The sequence below is a fragment of the Notechis scutatus genome, chromosome Z, assembly GCF_049901735.1.
Source record: "Notechis scutatus isolate UNSWTSFEM ecotype Mainland chromosome Z, rNotScu1.2, whole genome shotgun sequence".
Taxonomy (NCBI): domain Eukaryota; kingdom Metazoa; phylum Chordata; class Lepidosauria; order Squamata; family Elapidae; genus Notechis; species Notechis scutatus.
The window spans coordinates 107314186-107331490 of NC_142025.1; the positions used below are offsets into that span (position 1 = coordinate 107314186).

A 17305-nucleotide genomic window follows, 5' to 3' on the forward strand; every position below is an offset into this window, starting at 1 on the left:
ACTGAACATAGATTACAAAGAGTTAAGATGAAATTTCAAACTCAGCTGATACTTAAGAATTGACTTTAGTGGATTACATTCAATCAAGACAATGCCAGTAAGATAAGATCCCACCTCTTCCCCATGTGCATTTTGCTTCCTTCCTCCTCATCCTTGTGAATCTTAAAACAATTTTAGGTGTTACTATTTATTACTTTAAAGCTTCATATTGGTGTTTTATTAATTGTAAGCCACCTAAAGTCATCTCTAGACCAGATGGGCAGCATATAAGTTTAATAAATAAATACAAATAAAAGATAAGGACAGCTTTGGCTGAATAAGTTCAAAATCAAATAAGCGATATCTCACCATCTTTAGCCATCTTGGTCTATCTGTACGACGTGCAGCCAGTGCTGATATTTCATCCAAGTATATTTCCCCAGAGTGTTTTACAAAACAGTCTCTATTGGGAGGATAAAACAGGCACAGTAGAATGTTGTTGTTTTTTCACTCCTTGGATTATTTCCATAAAATTTGTATTGTTTTAATAGGGATGAGAGAGAAGTAATTTGCAGACTCAATAATGGGAAAGGTTATATTAAATTAGATGAACACTAAATAGAACACTAAATATAACACTATTGATTTTCGTGTTATGGAAATCTAAAATGCTCAAAAGAATTTTATTGCTATTTGTGCAGGATATTTTACAGGTGTCCTTAGAATTGAGGTGCGATTGGTTCTTCTTTAAATAATATCAGAGAATAATGATGTAAGGATTTTTATGAGTTCACTGCTATGTATGTGATCACTAAAAATATTTCTCTGTCCTCTTTGAACAAATTTCCTCTATTATCCTAAAGGTGAGGAGGTTGGCAAACTTTTTACTATATAAAAGCTGTACCTAGCTATTTTTTTCTGGAGAAGTGAGAATCCCAATGGGAAAATTGGTCATGTGAATTCAACTGAAATATGCTATGTCTGTAAGTGAACTGATCTATTCATATTTTCCCCTTGTTTAACCAGATAAAGTTTGCCATGTTTGTGCTACCTGCTGCAGCAGACATTTGGTTCTTCAATAAAGTTTGGAGATGGTTTAATTGATTATATGTTATCAAGTTATATTTACTCTTAGCAAACACATATATTTTCTGTAGAATGATCAATCAGTTCCTAACATGGTTATTCATATCTCAGCTGCAAATTAGTCCATCCATCTCTTGGTAGTCATCCTCTTCTTTTTCCTTCTACTTTTCTCAGCTTTATATACTTCTTTAAAACACTATGAGTTTGCATAATGTACCCAAAATATTAGAATTTAACCTGGCCAATTGTACATCATCTGAGAATTCTTAATTTATTTCTTTTTATGATTCATTTGTTTGCTTTCTTAGCTATCCATGGTGTTTTCAAAATTCTTTTCCAACACTAAAGTGGAAAAAAAAGTCAATATACCTACCTTGCTTCTCTCAAATCCAAGTTTGTTACATGAATATCACTAAGGAAAGACACTGCACATTTCTAATTTTTTTCAAAACTTTCAAGCCCTAGGTCACAGTATATTTCTTGATTCCTAGTTCCTGTAGAGGTAGTCCTTGCAACCATTTATTTATTGATCTTTCAAAATTACAATAGCACTGAAAAGTGACTTGTTTTTCATACTGATGACCATTGTAGCATCCCATGGTCATGTGATCAAAACTTGGCAACTGGCATATATTTATCACAGTTGCACTGTCCTAGAGTCATGTGATCACCATTTGTAATCTTTGTGGCTTTTGACAAAGTAAATGAGGGAAGCCACATATGCACATATCAACTGCAGTGATTGACTAAACAACTGTAGCAAAAATGTTGTAAAATGAGGCAAAACTCACTCAATAACTGCCTTGCTTAGTAATTGAAATTTTGGACTCAATTATAATCACAAGTCGAGAACTATATGTCTGCCTTTTTGAATCAACTATTTACTCTTGAGTATTTTCACTCTTAAATTGAAAATTGATTGTTGTTCATGTTGCCATTGGTTTGTTATTCTTTATATTTAATTATAATTTTATTTGTACTTTCATTATAAGAAGTTGTAGATCAGGTTAAACTTTCAGGCTCGCACCATCAGCATAGTGCAGGTGATTGAATTCCCATAATTTTAGAGCCACACTCCTTTGCTTCCAATACAGTTTCCTTCAATATATATTCCACAAAAATGTGTAAAATATTAACTCCAAAGAAGACTTTATTAATTAATAATATTGTCAGAATATATTTCACTTTTACATAGATTTCATAATAGTTTTTAAAATGGGAAAAGTGTAATTTGTTATACCTTTAAATGAATATGTGGTATATTTAGGTGATCAGCTTGGTAATTTAATTCTTGGAGGGGTTTCTCTGTTTCTTTTTTCAAAAAATTTAAATAAAGAGAAACAAGATGATAGAGTGAATAGAAAAAAAGAAGGAAGGAAGGAATTCAGAATGCAGTAAGTTTCTTTAACCAACCTTATCTTTTTATCAACTTTTCTTCACTTGTGTAATGTCTTCTCCAGCCAGTAGGTATCACCCTCACAGTTTCCTTCCACTTTCACCACAAACTTTATAAATCCAAGTTTATTCCACAAAAGTTCATTCATTCAAATTAACAGAAGAGGAAAAATAACTCAATGTCTTAAGAAATGTTTTAAATTCCTAGAATAACCAGTCCAGTCTTTCCTTTTACTTTAAATTTTAGCTTCCCATTAATGTTTTTTCTTCTACTGCTTTGGATCTGTCATTGGCTCACAATCTCACCCACCACTATTCTTTTGGAGGCAGGAAAAAAAGTTCCCTTCCTCCGACTCTATAGAGTCCCTCCTTTCCATCCGTTTTTTTGGAGAAGTTAGTTCCAAGGTAGAAATTAGAAATCTCTCACCCAGATCAAACACACTGCTGTAAAATCATTCTCTTCTTGCTTCTTTCAAACTGGTTGTCACAGCCTCAGTTTGGCTGTAATGACCAACCTCTCTCCTGCCTGTCAGAAGGGTTCCTTTGGATCACCATCCAGGTGACTTTGGCCCTGTTGGACCTCCTGGTGAGTAGATTCACAGAGCTTCGCTAACCCACATCCATACTGCAGCAATGACAACCAGAAATCTACCAACCTGATCTTTTTGTTATGTTTTTACTAAAAGCATGTTAAACAAATCCTTGGTATTATCTCATATGAATATTACTATAATGAGATTTAGAAAAAAAGGATAATGAACTTGTTAGATACTATTTCTCCAAATTTTATGTTTTTCTTTATGATTATTTTGTAAGTTTGTAATATTTGAATCAATCTTGAGATCATATTTACTTATAAATGTGAAGTACTGATATTACTTGGGAAGATGTACTAGCATACATGCATTACAATTGTAGGGAAAGGTGTCTTGACACTACATTCACATAGTAATACAAATAGCTTTTGGCTTATATATCACCCCATAGTGCTTTACAGCACTCTCTGGGTAGTTTACAATGTAAATATTATTTGCATATTGTCCTCAATAATATGGGTCCTCATTTTACCTACATTTGAAGGATGGAAGGTTGAGTCAACTTGGAGTACCATTAAGAATGAACTCTAGACTATGGACAGAGTTTGCCTGCAATACTGCAGTTTAACTACTGTGCCACCAGGACACATATCACCACATTAATTGAATATTAATTGAATGTTAGTTAATAGAAGGGTCTGCATAAGGGTCTTTACCTTTATCTTAATCATACTTGGTTGTTTCTATAAATTAAAACGCCATTATTCCATTACTGCTAATACTAATTAATATTTGAAATTTTGGTTGTAAGTTGTTTCCAGATTCTCATTACTTGTGAAGATTACAGAAGATCAGCTTCTGGATTGGTTTAATTCCTATTGAAAACTTGGAACAGGGTCAAACTTGTGTATGTCAGCTTTCTTACTTTCTTGTTGATAGTTGAAAATAATTTTCTTTAAAAAAATAACTTCTGTCAAAAAAATATTGAAAAAGCAACTTTGATGTCTTTATTTCTCATGCTGAAAGTTAATGGATATAACATAGATGGAATAATGGAATATGTTATTGACGTTATGAAATCCAGATGTGATGCACTGTCAGCTGTAGGTTTTAGATATGCAAAGCAAAAAGTAAACAAATATTTTAACCATGTTTTCTTGAAGAAGTAAGAAATCTGTCAATAAATACTATAGAAAAGTAAACTACTTAGATCCTGTTCAAGCCAATTTTTCTCCCTCCCCCATTTTTTTAAACAGTGACTTTAATAGATGATTTTTTTGCATAAAGATTGGATTATCCATATTTATTTGATGCTTCAAAAAGTAGGCTTTATTCATAAGCATATTTCTTTGTAACTGTTATAGACAGACATACTATACAAACCTTGTTTTAAGGATTGCTTTGACGCAACTATGTATGCTGTCTAGAATTACTGTGGAAACTGAGGAAGCTAAGAAATGAATAAGTATTTTAAAATATACAAAATGAAAATCTCAATAAAGAGGAATGGTGAACAGCTCATGTGTATTATGTTTTTCATTTAAGATTTATTAGAAATTCCACACCAATATTCATAGGAATTTTAAAACATTTTTCATATAAATTATTGAACACAATTTACAATTTTTTATTTTCATTTAATCAATGCTTTCTTCAAATAAATACATTGTTTATAGATTTTCTGTACTGTATTCCTATTAGAAATATGTAATATTCCATTCAATTGAATATTCATACAATTTAATTCTAATTTTTTATATGTTAGCTGTCTTTCACAGAATTACTGTTGTGATCATTATCTCTGACACTTCGGCATCAAGCAAAGGATACAAACTTTTGTCTAACTAACTATTATGACAAAGACAACTTAATCTTGTGATTAAGTCAAAAGACCGGAAAAAATGAGTAGTAGTCCAGCCCAACCCAGTTGGGTGTCCTTGCATCAAACTTTTTTCTCAGTTACATCTTAAAATGTTGGCAAGAAACATCTATCGTCCAAGAGTCAGAAGTGACTCAGTGAACATAACAATCTCAATCTTAACAGAGATAAATCAAATTTCATAACTGGATTAAACTGGATTTAAAAAAAACATTTGAACTTTATATAATATATTAGAAACTGGAAAATTGTTGGGAAAATACTTATATTTCAATCTTCAGTTGGGTGACACCAGTTGGGTGTCCTTGCATCAAACTTTTTTCTCAGTTACATCTTAAAATGTTGGCAAGAAACATCTATCGTCCAAGAGTCAGAAGTGACTCAGTGAACATAACAATCTCAATCTTAACAGAGATAAATCAAATTTCATAACTGGATTAAACTGGATTAAAAAAAAAAACTTTGAACTTTATATAATATATTAGAAACTGGAAAATTGTTGGGAAAATACTTATATTTCAATCTTCCATTATTTGAAAATAAGATGATGCACAGCTCATTCTCCTTAAAAAAGCAATAATTTCTGACCAAAAAGTCTCTAAAGAGCAACTTTGATGTCTTTGTTTCTCATGCTGTAGATTAATGGATTCAACATAGCTGGAATAATGGAATACATTATTGTTATTATGAAGTTTGGATGCGATTCACTGTCAGCTGTAGGTTTGAAGTAAGCAAGACAAGAAGTAAACCAAAATATGAAGAAAACAACCAGATGTGGTAAGCAAGTAGAAAAGGCCTTTTTCCTTCCTTGAACAGAAGGAATTCTCAGAACAGCTGAGAAGATATGCATATAAGTAACAATGACAAAGGCAAAACAACCAGTTGCTAACATAGCAGTAAATATTTGAATTCCTATTTCAAATACATATAAATCAGAACAGGCAATCTTAAGTAAATATGGGATTTCACAGAAGAACTGGTTTATACTATTAGGGCAGAAAGGAGTCATAGAAGTGAAGAGTTTGCAATGAAGCATTCAGAAGGCTGGCAGTCCATACACCAGCAATCATATTCATACAAGCCTTCCTGTTCATCATCATTTCATAATGTAAAGGGTCACAAATGGCAATATATCGATCATAGGCCATGACAGTAAGCAGAAAAATATCACAGCTCAGGAAAAACATAAAAACATGACTTGGGCAACACACCCAGAGTGAGAAATAGTTCTTATACTTGTAAGAAAATTAAAAAGAGTTTTTGGGATAATGGCTGAAACTGAACCAATGTCTTGCATGGCTAAATTCGTCAAAAAGAAGTACATGGAGATGTGAAGATGGTGATCACAAACAACAGCTGAGATGATGAGAAGATTCCATGTTACTGCCATTAAATAGAGTATCAGTAGTAAAACCACATGCATAATCTGTAGCTCCCAAATCTTTGAGAATTCCCAGAGAAGAAACTCTGAAGTATCATTATCCATTCTTAAACAGTACACCACAGGAAAAGAAAAATAATTGTTAAAATATTTCCTATTCAGTATAGCTCAGAGTGAGTTGCAGAAGGATGGTTCAGATTTTAGTGAAGATCATATTAAAACTTTGTTCTAAAAATTATTGAAATATTCTGGGTATAATGAAAATGTATTTTCTTAAAATTCGGGATTACTCTTAAAAGTTTTTAACCCCTGTCAATTCTTATGGATTTTCTTTATAATGTGGGGTTTAAAGATATTTGAAATTATTTATTTAATTAAAACCATTTTCTTACACTAACTTCATTGGAAGTGAGAGCCTAAAGCAAAAAAATCAAATCAAATCAAAGCTGCTGGGAAGTTAGAATTGAAGGCAAGTATATTCAAATATGTCAATGTGAAAATAATTGAGGTTAACCCTCTTTTTTTAATAGTTTCTTCCTCTTGAACAGGCATAGTTCAGGCAGTACTATACACTATAACTATCTGTTGAAATAAATTTTACCTGTCATAATATATATATTAGATAGAAAAGGACTTGAGATTTTACATGAATAGCTCTGGGATTCTGTGTTCAAGATTTGTAAATACAAAATTACAATATCTACTAAATTCTTCTTTTAATTGTAATAGAAATAACTTACTTGTCTTGGGTTGCAATTAACCATATTTATTATTTTGGAGCCTGTATGGAGAGAATTTTTTTGTTGCATTATTTTTAAGCCATCATTTACTTATTTTTTAAATATACATAAATGGCCCTAAATGAACGGTGGGATTTGAATTATGGTATTCATTACACTTGTTAATTCTTTCAATGACCTTCTCATTTACACCTTGATCTACACAATATGCTGATTGAACAAATGATTTAAAATCAAAATTTTCATTCTATTTGACAACATAATTTGAATTAAGAATACCATATAGTCACTTGTTTATCAAGTAAAAGAAAATGTTTTGAAAGAGTCAATTTTAAAAACTGACAGAGCGCTAGTTTTTAATGTTATATATAAAATGAAACTGAGGCCATACTTCAATAGATTACAGGAAAATAATTGAAATTAAATTACATGAAACCATGGTAATCCTTCTTAGTTAGCCAAATCTCATTAATCTGAATAATTGAAGAATGTCTGTGCAATAACTGAAGGTGGAAATGAAAGGGAGAACTGGGAAAAAATATTGTTTTCTCTGCTTGATTAATTTAGAATGTTTTAAGTTCTGGTGCTTATTTTCACCCCTTAAATAAAAGTTACTGAAGAATTATTTAGGCAGCCAACTATAATCTGCATTTTGCTGGAATTTTAATTGCAAAGAAAAGGGAAGACATATGAATATTTAAATGAAGAAAGGAACAAATAATGCATAGTTCAAAATAAATATAGATAAATGACTCACCAACTTCATTCATTTTTATTCATGCAGATTTCTTTCCTTTTTTCTTGTTCTCCTTCTAAAGCTAATAAAATTTTATATTATACTGTAGTTTCATGAGATTTTATCAATTTTTTTTCTTGCCATTTCCCCAAGGATTTTTTTTTAAAAAAGGACAATCTCAGTTCATAGTATAAATAACCTATGGGGAGCAGGATGGATTTAAAAATAAAATAAAAGAGATAGCCCAAGTGTCTTTATTATTATAATGGGAGGGAGAAGGCTTAATGTGTAGGCTGAATAATTAAAAAGTTATGAGCAGTTAATCTGATTTTATCAGATTTATAAAAATCTATGTCTCAATTTTATAATATTTTAGTTTTAAGTTAAGGATGATATATTGTTAATTCCTTCTATCATTTATTTTGGTTTTCTGGAGTAATTACTGTCACTTAATACTCAAAAAATTCATGCAGCAAATTGTACAATTGTGATTAGAAAATTAGATGTTTTGAATTCTTTAAATAATGAAAGGATAGTGACATGCAGCATTATTCTGATTTTTTGTGACATATTGTAAGTGATCCCTAAAAAAGCTTGTCAGCCTGTTTTCTGTGTATTATCTTGAATATACAACATTTTGCTAGTGACAGTTGTTCTCAGCCATATTTTGGAGAGATTGCAATCATAATGGGAATACTGATGGTGAAAAAGAAATAAAAAGAGATTACACTTTTAGGTAATGTAACATCTATCTTTCTCTTACACACACATACATTTCAAGAAATATATTGCACAGTTTGTCCTTCATATGTCAAAATATAAGAAAGTTGTGCAGCAAACTCACAGAAGCCACCACAACTTTCCAAAATTTCATTTCCTCGGGAATGATGGCTCCTGGATTTTGAATACATTCTATAAATGAGCCCATTATATTAAATATATATGTTGTGAATTCCTTTCTCTGTGAGGTAACCTTAAATATGAATCATTTTGCAGGCTGAATTTCTTCTTTTGGAATATGGAAAATATTGGGAATCACATATACAAATAAACACATATTTTACTCCCAGTTTATTTTAGAAATGAGTGAAAAAATGATAATGTTCCTCATAACCTTCATATTTAATAAAGTTTTATTAACAAACATTTCATTATATGACTATTAACCCATCACGCCAAAGTCTATATATAAAAGAGGCATCACAAAGTGCTCCTGTGATGGAAGAAAAGTAGCCCAAACATCCCTAGGGGGGAAAAAGGGAAAGCGTTGGTGAGAAGAGATTCAATTATAGAGTATTAGAACCAGCACTCTGCAGATTAGATATTCAATCTAATGAAGTATGTTGCCTTCCTGGAGCAAAAATCAAAGATGTAGCTGAAAATAATCAAGCCTACGGATTATTCCCCTTTCTCATTCTTCACATAAGGATGAACAGCACAAGAATGAACCTAAAAACAATACAAAGAGTTAGGCAAGAAAGTTAAAGAGTTAGGAGTACAAGTGGTGTTTTCATCTGTACTTCCAATGATAGGTCAACTTCCAATAAGAGAACAAAGGTCTTTAGAAATGAACAGATGGCTCAAGGGTTAATGTCAGAAAGAAAACTTTGGATTCCTAGACTATGGCCTGCATTACTTCCATGAGGATTTTTAGCTGCCCTTTACAAAAACAGGAAGAATGTTTTTTGAATATAACTGGCTCAACTTATCCTGAGGGATTTAAACTAAAAATGAGTGGGTAAGGTGATCAATATTTAAGATCTCTAGGACAATCTGTAGGATTTTTAGGACTTAATCCCAAACATAAACCCCAACATAACCAATCACATAATGATAGGAAGAGTGGAAAATCCAGTTGCAAAGTAGAAGATAAAAAAAAACTTACCCAGGAGCCATAAAGGAGTCAAATGTCTATATACTAATGCTCAAGTCTAGGGAACAAAATGGGTGAACTTGAAGTACTAGTACATAAAGGCAGATATGATATAGTTACCATTAGTGAAACTTGGTGGGATGAAACTAGTCTGGAATATACTGATAAAAGGATAGAAACTAGTCTGGAATATACTGATAAAAGGATAGAAACTTCAAAGGAAACAGACTTAACAAAAGAAAAGGTAGAGTTGCATCATATATAAAAGATCACTACATCTCTACCGAAATGCACAAAACCAAGGATGAAAACCTCCTAAACTCCATATGGGTCAATATAAAAGAAAAAAAATTACATATTTATAGACATTTACTACAGGCCACCCAATGAATCAGAACTTTTTGTTATAAAAAATAACAGATGTATGTAAGAAACATACCACAGTAGTAATGGGGGGCTAACTATCCTGATATCCTGATGGGAGACAAACTGCAAAAAGGGAGATTAAACAAACCTAGCTGATAATTTTGTCATCCAGAACAGTGGTCACCAACCAGTTGGCCGGGGACCACTGGGGTCCGTGAGAAAATTTTGGTGGTCCACAGAGAAATGTCACCCCCAAAGCACCCCCCAAAGCAATTAATCCAGGCTGTGTGGGAACACAAGGCTGCACCACCCACATAGCCTGTGGGAACACAAGGCTTGCATCGCTTGCATTGTGAACAACACGAGGTAGTGAGGGGAGGGGGGGAAAGGGCAGAGGGGAGGAACTTGCCCTGTGTGCCTCACCGGGCTGCTTTTTTCTGCTTCTTTCTTCTTCTGCTTTTGGCTGCATGCAAGGAAAGCACCAAAAGTTTTTCTTTCTCTTCCACAAACTCCACCATAAATGAGTCTTTGGGACCCTGCAAGGCATCCTAATCCAAGAGGTTGAGCCATTCTGGTGGAATTTAGGGGAGAGAGAGAAATACTTCTGCTGCTTCTGCTGCTTTCCTTGCATGAAGCCAAAAGTCTCTCTCTCTCCCTCTGAGAACGGATCTGGAGATGGTATCCTGTGATCCCAAATAAAGAATGATTCATTGGTAAGAAAACAGGGTGGGGAATTTTCCTGCAAACTTTTTGGGGGATTTTCCCAAGGTCTCTGGTCTACGGGATTTAAAATTATGAGTTTGGTGGTCCCTGAGGTCCAAAAGGTTGGTGACCCCTGATCCAGAAGATAGAGGAGGGAAAAAGCTATACTGGACTTAATTTTTACAAATAAAGAAGAAGTGATAGGGGGAATTGAAGTTTCCAGAATTTTGGATGAGAGTGACCATATCATGCTGGAATTCAATATAATGAGCCAATAAAAGTAAATGTGCTCAGAGAATAAAAATTATTAAAGTAGCCTCCATGAACTTGCTTAGAATTGAACTTGACTTGAAGGAGACTGCCAATATGAGTTGGACACATCAAAGAAAATGTTAGCAGACTGGTTTTAAAAATACTAGAGTGCTAGAGTAATTTGCCTGCAATAGGAGTGATGGTTTTATCAACTGTATATTGCATGTATATTTTTCTCTTCCTGATCAAATGCAAACATAGATAAGTACACAGTTCCTACTTCTGTAAAATAAAATAATCTCTGACTAAGAAGTCTTGAAATAGCAAGTTTGATGTCCTTGTTTCTCATGCTGTAAATCAATAGATTAGTCATGGGTGGAATAATGGAATATAGCATTGTAATTATGTAGCCAAGGTAGGATGAATTGTCAGATATGTCTCTTAGGTAAGCAAAGAAAACTGTAAACACAAATAGGGAGAAGACAATAAGATGTGGCAGACAAATGGAGAAGGCCTTTTTCCTTCCTTGAACCAAAGGAATTCTCAGAACAGCTGAGCAGACATGCACATAAATTACAAGGACAAAAATAAAACAACTGAGTGTTAACATAGTACTGAAGATTATAGCTCCAATTTCTGATGCATATATACCTGGACAGGCAATCTTAAGTAAATAAGGGAATTCACAGTAGAACTGATGAATAATATTAGAACAAAGAGAGGTAATAAAAGTAAAAATAGTATGTAATGAAGCATTGAGAAAGCTGGCAATCCATATGCCACCAATCATTTTGGTGGAGGCTTTCCTTATCATTTCATATTGTAAAGAGTTACAAATTGCAATATACCAATCATATGCCATCACAGGTCAAGAAAAACAAAAAGAACATGAACATGACGTTACTATAATGAACAAAGTCGGGCGGGGTGAAGATGGAGAGAAGTTCTAATATGAAGGTTCAATAATGAAAACTACATGAGCAGTAAATTTGACCTTGTTAGTATTTAAGCTTTTTTCATTATGAAATGTTTTATTTCTAAAATAAGGATGGCATGTTATCAACTCTTATTAATTTTGGTTATATGAGGTGAGAAATTCCACTTCAGCTTAATTACCTTTATTTATCACATACAAGACTTTTGTTGCTATTCATGCAATTGTCCAATTGGATTTTTCCTTAATTAATGACAATGTGTACTTCTATTCTGAATTCCATGTGGTAAAATGAATCACCAAAAATACTTTTCAGCCTTTTTCAAACTGTCTATCTATGGTTTTAAGGAACCATATACATTTTAAAATATTTTTTCAACTAGTTTATGTGCTCAGTTAGAAATATCTTCTCTACTGATGACATTTTTTAAAAAAATGACTAACACTGCTATTCCTCTTCTAAATTTTCATCACTGAGACATATTACGATTTTGCCCAATAGGGACCCATTGATTTAATGAATGAATGATTGAATGACTGATTTCTAGCCCATCACTCAGTTTAAATAAAGGGTTATACATTGATTAAAAATATAATAAGTCAAAATAACAGAATCATTAAAAAGAAAAGATGTCTAAACAAAAAAAAAATCAGAATGACAATGAAAGTAACTCATAGATAGTATATACCACACCTTTCATCAATATAGCAAGATCAGAGAAGACTACTGGGCCTCTTTAGATGACAGTGATTGATAAATGGGATCATAAACATGACTATACTGTTAGAAATGAGAGGACAAACCCAAATCCTAGTTGTTATATCTATAGTTCATGTACCAAAGCTGCTACCAGAGCATTCTCATAAAATATTCATAATATCTTTGCCACTTCATTCTGGACTACCTCAAATCTCTGAGTGGTTTTTAAAAGTAGCAACATATATTTCAGTTACCAAGAGAAAAAGTTACTGAGGCATATCTTTTAGTTTACAGGTTCAACAGATTATAATTTATAGAAACAGATATTTTACAGCATCTGATGTAGTTATTGTTGTGAAAGATTTTTTAATGGATGAAATTAAGATGCCACATAAACTTTCCATTTGAAAAAGATTTCCAAAGACACAATATACCCTCAATTCTATGGGTTTTTAGCTTATAAATTGAAAAAGGTGTAGTTGTTAATGAAAGACAAAAAATAGTATCCCTATATTTCATTTTTCATGTTACATATCTTTTGAGCAATATACAATTCAATAAAATCCTGCTTCCTGGACATTTTGAAATTAATTGCACCATCTAGTGATAAAAATATAATAGAATGGATGAGTCGTCTGAAACTATTAAATTTATTGGAAAACTATGAAAATGAACCTTTTATTCTTTTTCTCATGCCCAAATGACAACATGGCATCATGCAGACCTTAGTATTGATAAATAAAACCTGTTATATCTGAAATTATATTTATATTGTGATTTTTATTTTAGAGCAATTACTGATATTTCAAAAAAGTTTCAGTCTTTCCTATGCTAAAGGCTAAATGTCATTATTATTTTGCTTGTTTCTACTTGCTGGAAGTAATTATAACCTTGACATTTACAGCTGTATAGAGAAACACAAATTATTTAAAAAAAATGCGAGATCCACAAATTATTTATTGTAAATACTTTCTTTAAAATGCTTCTTCTTTAATCCTCCCCTTCTGGCACTCCTTGTTCTTTGTTCTCCAGAATCACCATTTCTATAGTTGTACAGCAATACAGCAGAATTCATTTCTTTCATGTAACATTTCCTTTATGTTTCTTAGTTCCATTTTTATTTCCAAGAAAAGTTCTGCCATTTTTGTACACTTCTTTTAGATTTTCTTTATTCCTTCTTTAATAATTAAATCCAAACCAATTGTCCAAAACCAAGTTTTTTCCAAAGTCATCAAATAATCCAATATCCATAAATTTGAATTTGTGCCAAAATCACCAAACAATCCCAAGGTAATTTCTACACGCTTCTTTCTTTTATCTTAATATTCTGTGTTTCACTTTTCAGGGTTTCTATTTTATTGTAACAAAGTTCCTCTTATTTTGTATCAAATTCCAATTTTGAAAGAACCAAGCATTTTTTAAAGAGTCACTGAAATGTTTCCTTTGCCATTAGGTGGCACTCTAGATTATGTCCAAGTTCCACCCTTTCTTTCCACTTTCTTTTCCCTATTTGAGGCTTTTAAGTTTCAATAATTCAATGAATCCAATTATTTCTTTTTAACACTTTCAAATTCAGTATTTAATTATGCCTGTTTTAGTGCCAGAACATCCAATTTAAACAAATATTTTCTTCCTCTTTCAATTTCGCTCCGCTCAAAGTTCAAAGCTTCTTTTATTTATTTCCACATCCCCCCAACCCCCCGGTTGCTGCTTTGTAGTCTTTCTTAAAAATTCCTTTATATTTTAATTCCGGGGTACCTTTATGTCCATAATGTACCTGGTTTGCCTGGTCTTCACACTGTCCGCTTCTTCACTGCTCCTGCACAATCTTATGTCACGGCTAGCCTTCCGTCTTCAGGGTAGCCATATTTGACCACTGCTACAGCCCATCTTTGAGGGGAGTATGTCTCCCAGGGAGGGGAGATGCAGCTTCCTCAACCCAACTGGTGGTTCCCACTTTTCCATCACCCTCCAGGGGTATTGTTCCTGACAAATGCCTCTCCCACTGGCACCTCCTTATATCTCAGTCTCCAGGTGGCTCAGTCTGCATTGTTCTCACCTCCTCTCTTCTCTCCATGCTCTAGGATCAGGAGGAGGTGGTCCTTGCTCTTCATCTGAGCTGTGTCTCTCTTGCTCTTCCCTCTCTGTAAACCTTTCTAATCCTTAAAAGCCTTGCTTGGACTGACTCTGCCCTTCCCCAGTTTCCTCCAAGGCCAACAAAGCCACCCTTTCAATCTCTGTCGGCTCTTGTTCCAGCTCATCTTTCCCTGCAGATTCAGACTCTGATGGGGGCATGACAACCCTTTTAAGGATTATATATTAATAGGAAAGCAGCTAACTTACCTCTGCACCTAAATGCTAAAACTGTTGCAGATTAAAAAAAAAGAGTAAGAGAGAGTAAGGGTCTGAGGGAAATCCTGTCTAGCATTTGGCCACCAGCAGACCTGCTTGCCTTTTGCCATCCTATTGCTGAGGATGTTTTGGTTACAAAGCTGGGTCTCCTTGCAAGGAGAGGCAGTGGGTCTCCTCTGACCCACACACATTGCCCTCCTGCACACACCATTAGCAACCTGGCTAAGGAGAACATGAAAGCTGTCCATACCCACACCAGCCACACTCATCCTGACACCCTCCCCCCAAGGTCAACCACAACCCTGATGTGGCCCTCAATGAAATTGAGTTTGACACCCCTGATCTATATCTATTTTAGAACAATTAACGGATATTTTAAAAAGTTTCAATCTTTTCATATGTTAAAAGAATGATTGTTTACTTTTTTAATTATTATCCTATGATTTAATTAATTAAATAATGACTTTCTTTAAAAAACGTATAAAAGTTTCTGGACTAGTTTGAAATGTATTTTCCTTCATATTTAGGTACTAATACAATAGATGAGATTATCTGGAGCTCAGAGTTGAACTATGGTGATCTCTGAGCCTGTTTGTTTTCTTGCAATTGTTTTTTTCTCCAGTTAGGTAATATCTTAAAATGATGTTTAATTAAAACAATATTTGCTAGATATAATAATTCATGCCTAAAGTGAATTGAATCAAATACTTTATTTTCTATTGATTAATGGGATCAAACTATCTCCTATTCCCTTGTTTGATAATATTTTATCTGGGTAATATAGTTTTTATTAAATCTATTTTTCATCATGGATTTGATGGGGCACATGATTGATGAAATAGTTTAAAATATCTTTTGATGCTCTTGCATGCAATTCCCATATTATACAAAAATGAAGAGTATCAGTTTTGTCCACACATTTCTGCTCGTAGAAGTGCTTAAGATTCTAGCCATTGCATGTTTATATATGGATAACATTTTTGTTTTAAAATCTAACTGATCCTATCTAACTTTTATACTTCATTTGAGTAGCATTTCACATATCCTGAATAAAATTAATATGAAATATATATTTTCTAAGGATAGGTTTCCAAAGGTTAAGAGTTAATAAATAGGTAATGATGGAAGTTAACATCTATGCAGGAAATAGAAAAGTACAAAACTCACACTTCTTTAAAATGAAATAATATCTGACCAAAATGTCTTGAAAGAGCAACTTTGATGTCCTTATTTCTCAAGCTGTAAATAAATGGATTCATCATGGGTGGAAAAATAGAATATATAATACTAATTATGAAGTCAAAGTGGGAAGGACTGTCAGATATGGGCTTCAGATAAGCAAGGGAACCAGTAAAGAAAAATATGGAGAAGACAATAAGGTGTGGCACACAAGTAGTGAAGGCTTTTTTCCTCCCTTGAACTGAAGGAATTCTCAGAACAGCATAGAAGACATGCACATATGTCACAAGAACAAAAATAAGACAACACAATACTAATGTAGCACTGAAGATTAGAGCTACAATTTCAGATACATATAAACCAGAACAGGCAATCTTAAGTAAATATGGGACTTCACAGAAGAACTGGTTTACATTATTAGAGCAGAAAGGAGTCATAAATGTAAAAATAGTGTGTAATGAAGCATTGAGAAAGCTGGCTGTCCATATGCTGCCAATCATTTTGATGCAAGCCTTTCTGTTCATTATCATTTCATATTGTAAAGGGTTACAAATGGCAACATATCGATCATAGGCCATAACAGTAAGGAGAGAAATATCACAACTCAGGAAAAAGAAGAGCAACATGACTTGAGCAACACATCCAAAATAAGAAATAGTCCTTGTGTTCATAAGAAAATTAAAAACAGCTTTGGGGACAATGACTGAAACTGAACCAATATCTTGCATGGCTAAATTCATCAGGAAGAAGTACATTGGAGTGTGAAGGTGTCTGTCAAAAACAACAGCAGGGATGATAAAAAGGTTCCCTGTTACCGTCACTGAATATAGTATCAGTAGTAAAAATATATGCATAACCTGTAGCTCCCAATTTTTTGAGAATTCCCATAGAAGAAACTCAGATGTGTCATTATCCATTGTTAAAATGTTGTACTCTAGGAAAAAAAAGGAAAGGAATTCTTAAATATTTCCTATTTGATAAACTTTCAATGAAAATTTAGTGAAGATGACATTATCCCCCCCCCCGCCCCGAAATGTACTAAAACATTCTGCACAACAGTAGAAGTACCGATACAACAGAAGAGAGGATTTAGGATATATGACATTCTAGTCTGTTTATTTTCATCTCTGTGCTTAAAGAAAAATACTTGAAAAATCTTTTCTCTGTAGGCTGCAATCCCTTGTAATTTCATTTGAATTTTAATTGCAAAGGAAA

At 33.1% G+C, this 17305-nt stretch overlaps 2 protein-coding genes and 1 pseudogene across 2 annotated transcripts; all 3 read right to left on the bottom strand.

Moving 5' to 3' along the window:
- Positions 1–5473: 5473 nt before the first annotated feature.
- Positions 5474–6361, bottom strand: LOC113424073 (olfactory receptor 14C36-like; annotated as a pseudogene).
- A 4772-nt stretch (positions 6362–11133) lies between these two features.
- LOC113424062 (olfactory receptor 14A16-like) lies at positions 11134–11787 on the bottom strand. The gene has a single exon (XM_026685664.1). The coding sequence runs from the start codon at positions 11785–11787 to the stop codon at positions 11134–11136; it is 654 nt and encodes a 217-aa protein (XP_026541449.1).
- A 4287-nt stretch (positions 11788–16074) lies between these two features.
- On the bottom strand, positions 16075–17007 carry LOC113424063 (olfactory receptor 14A16-like). The gene has a single exon (XM_026685665.1). It carries the CDS (start codon positions 17005–17007, stop codon positions 16075–16077), a length of 933 nt encoding a protein of 310 aa, XP_026541450.1.
- Between the last annotated feature and the right edge of the window lie 298 nt (positions 17008–17305).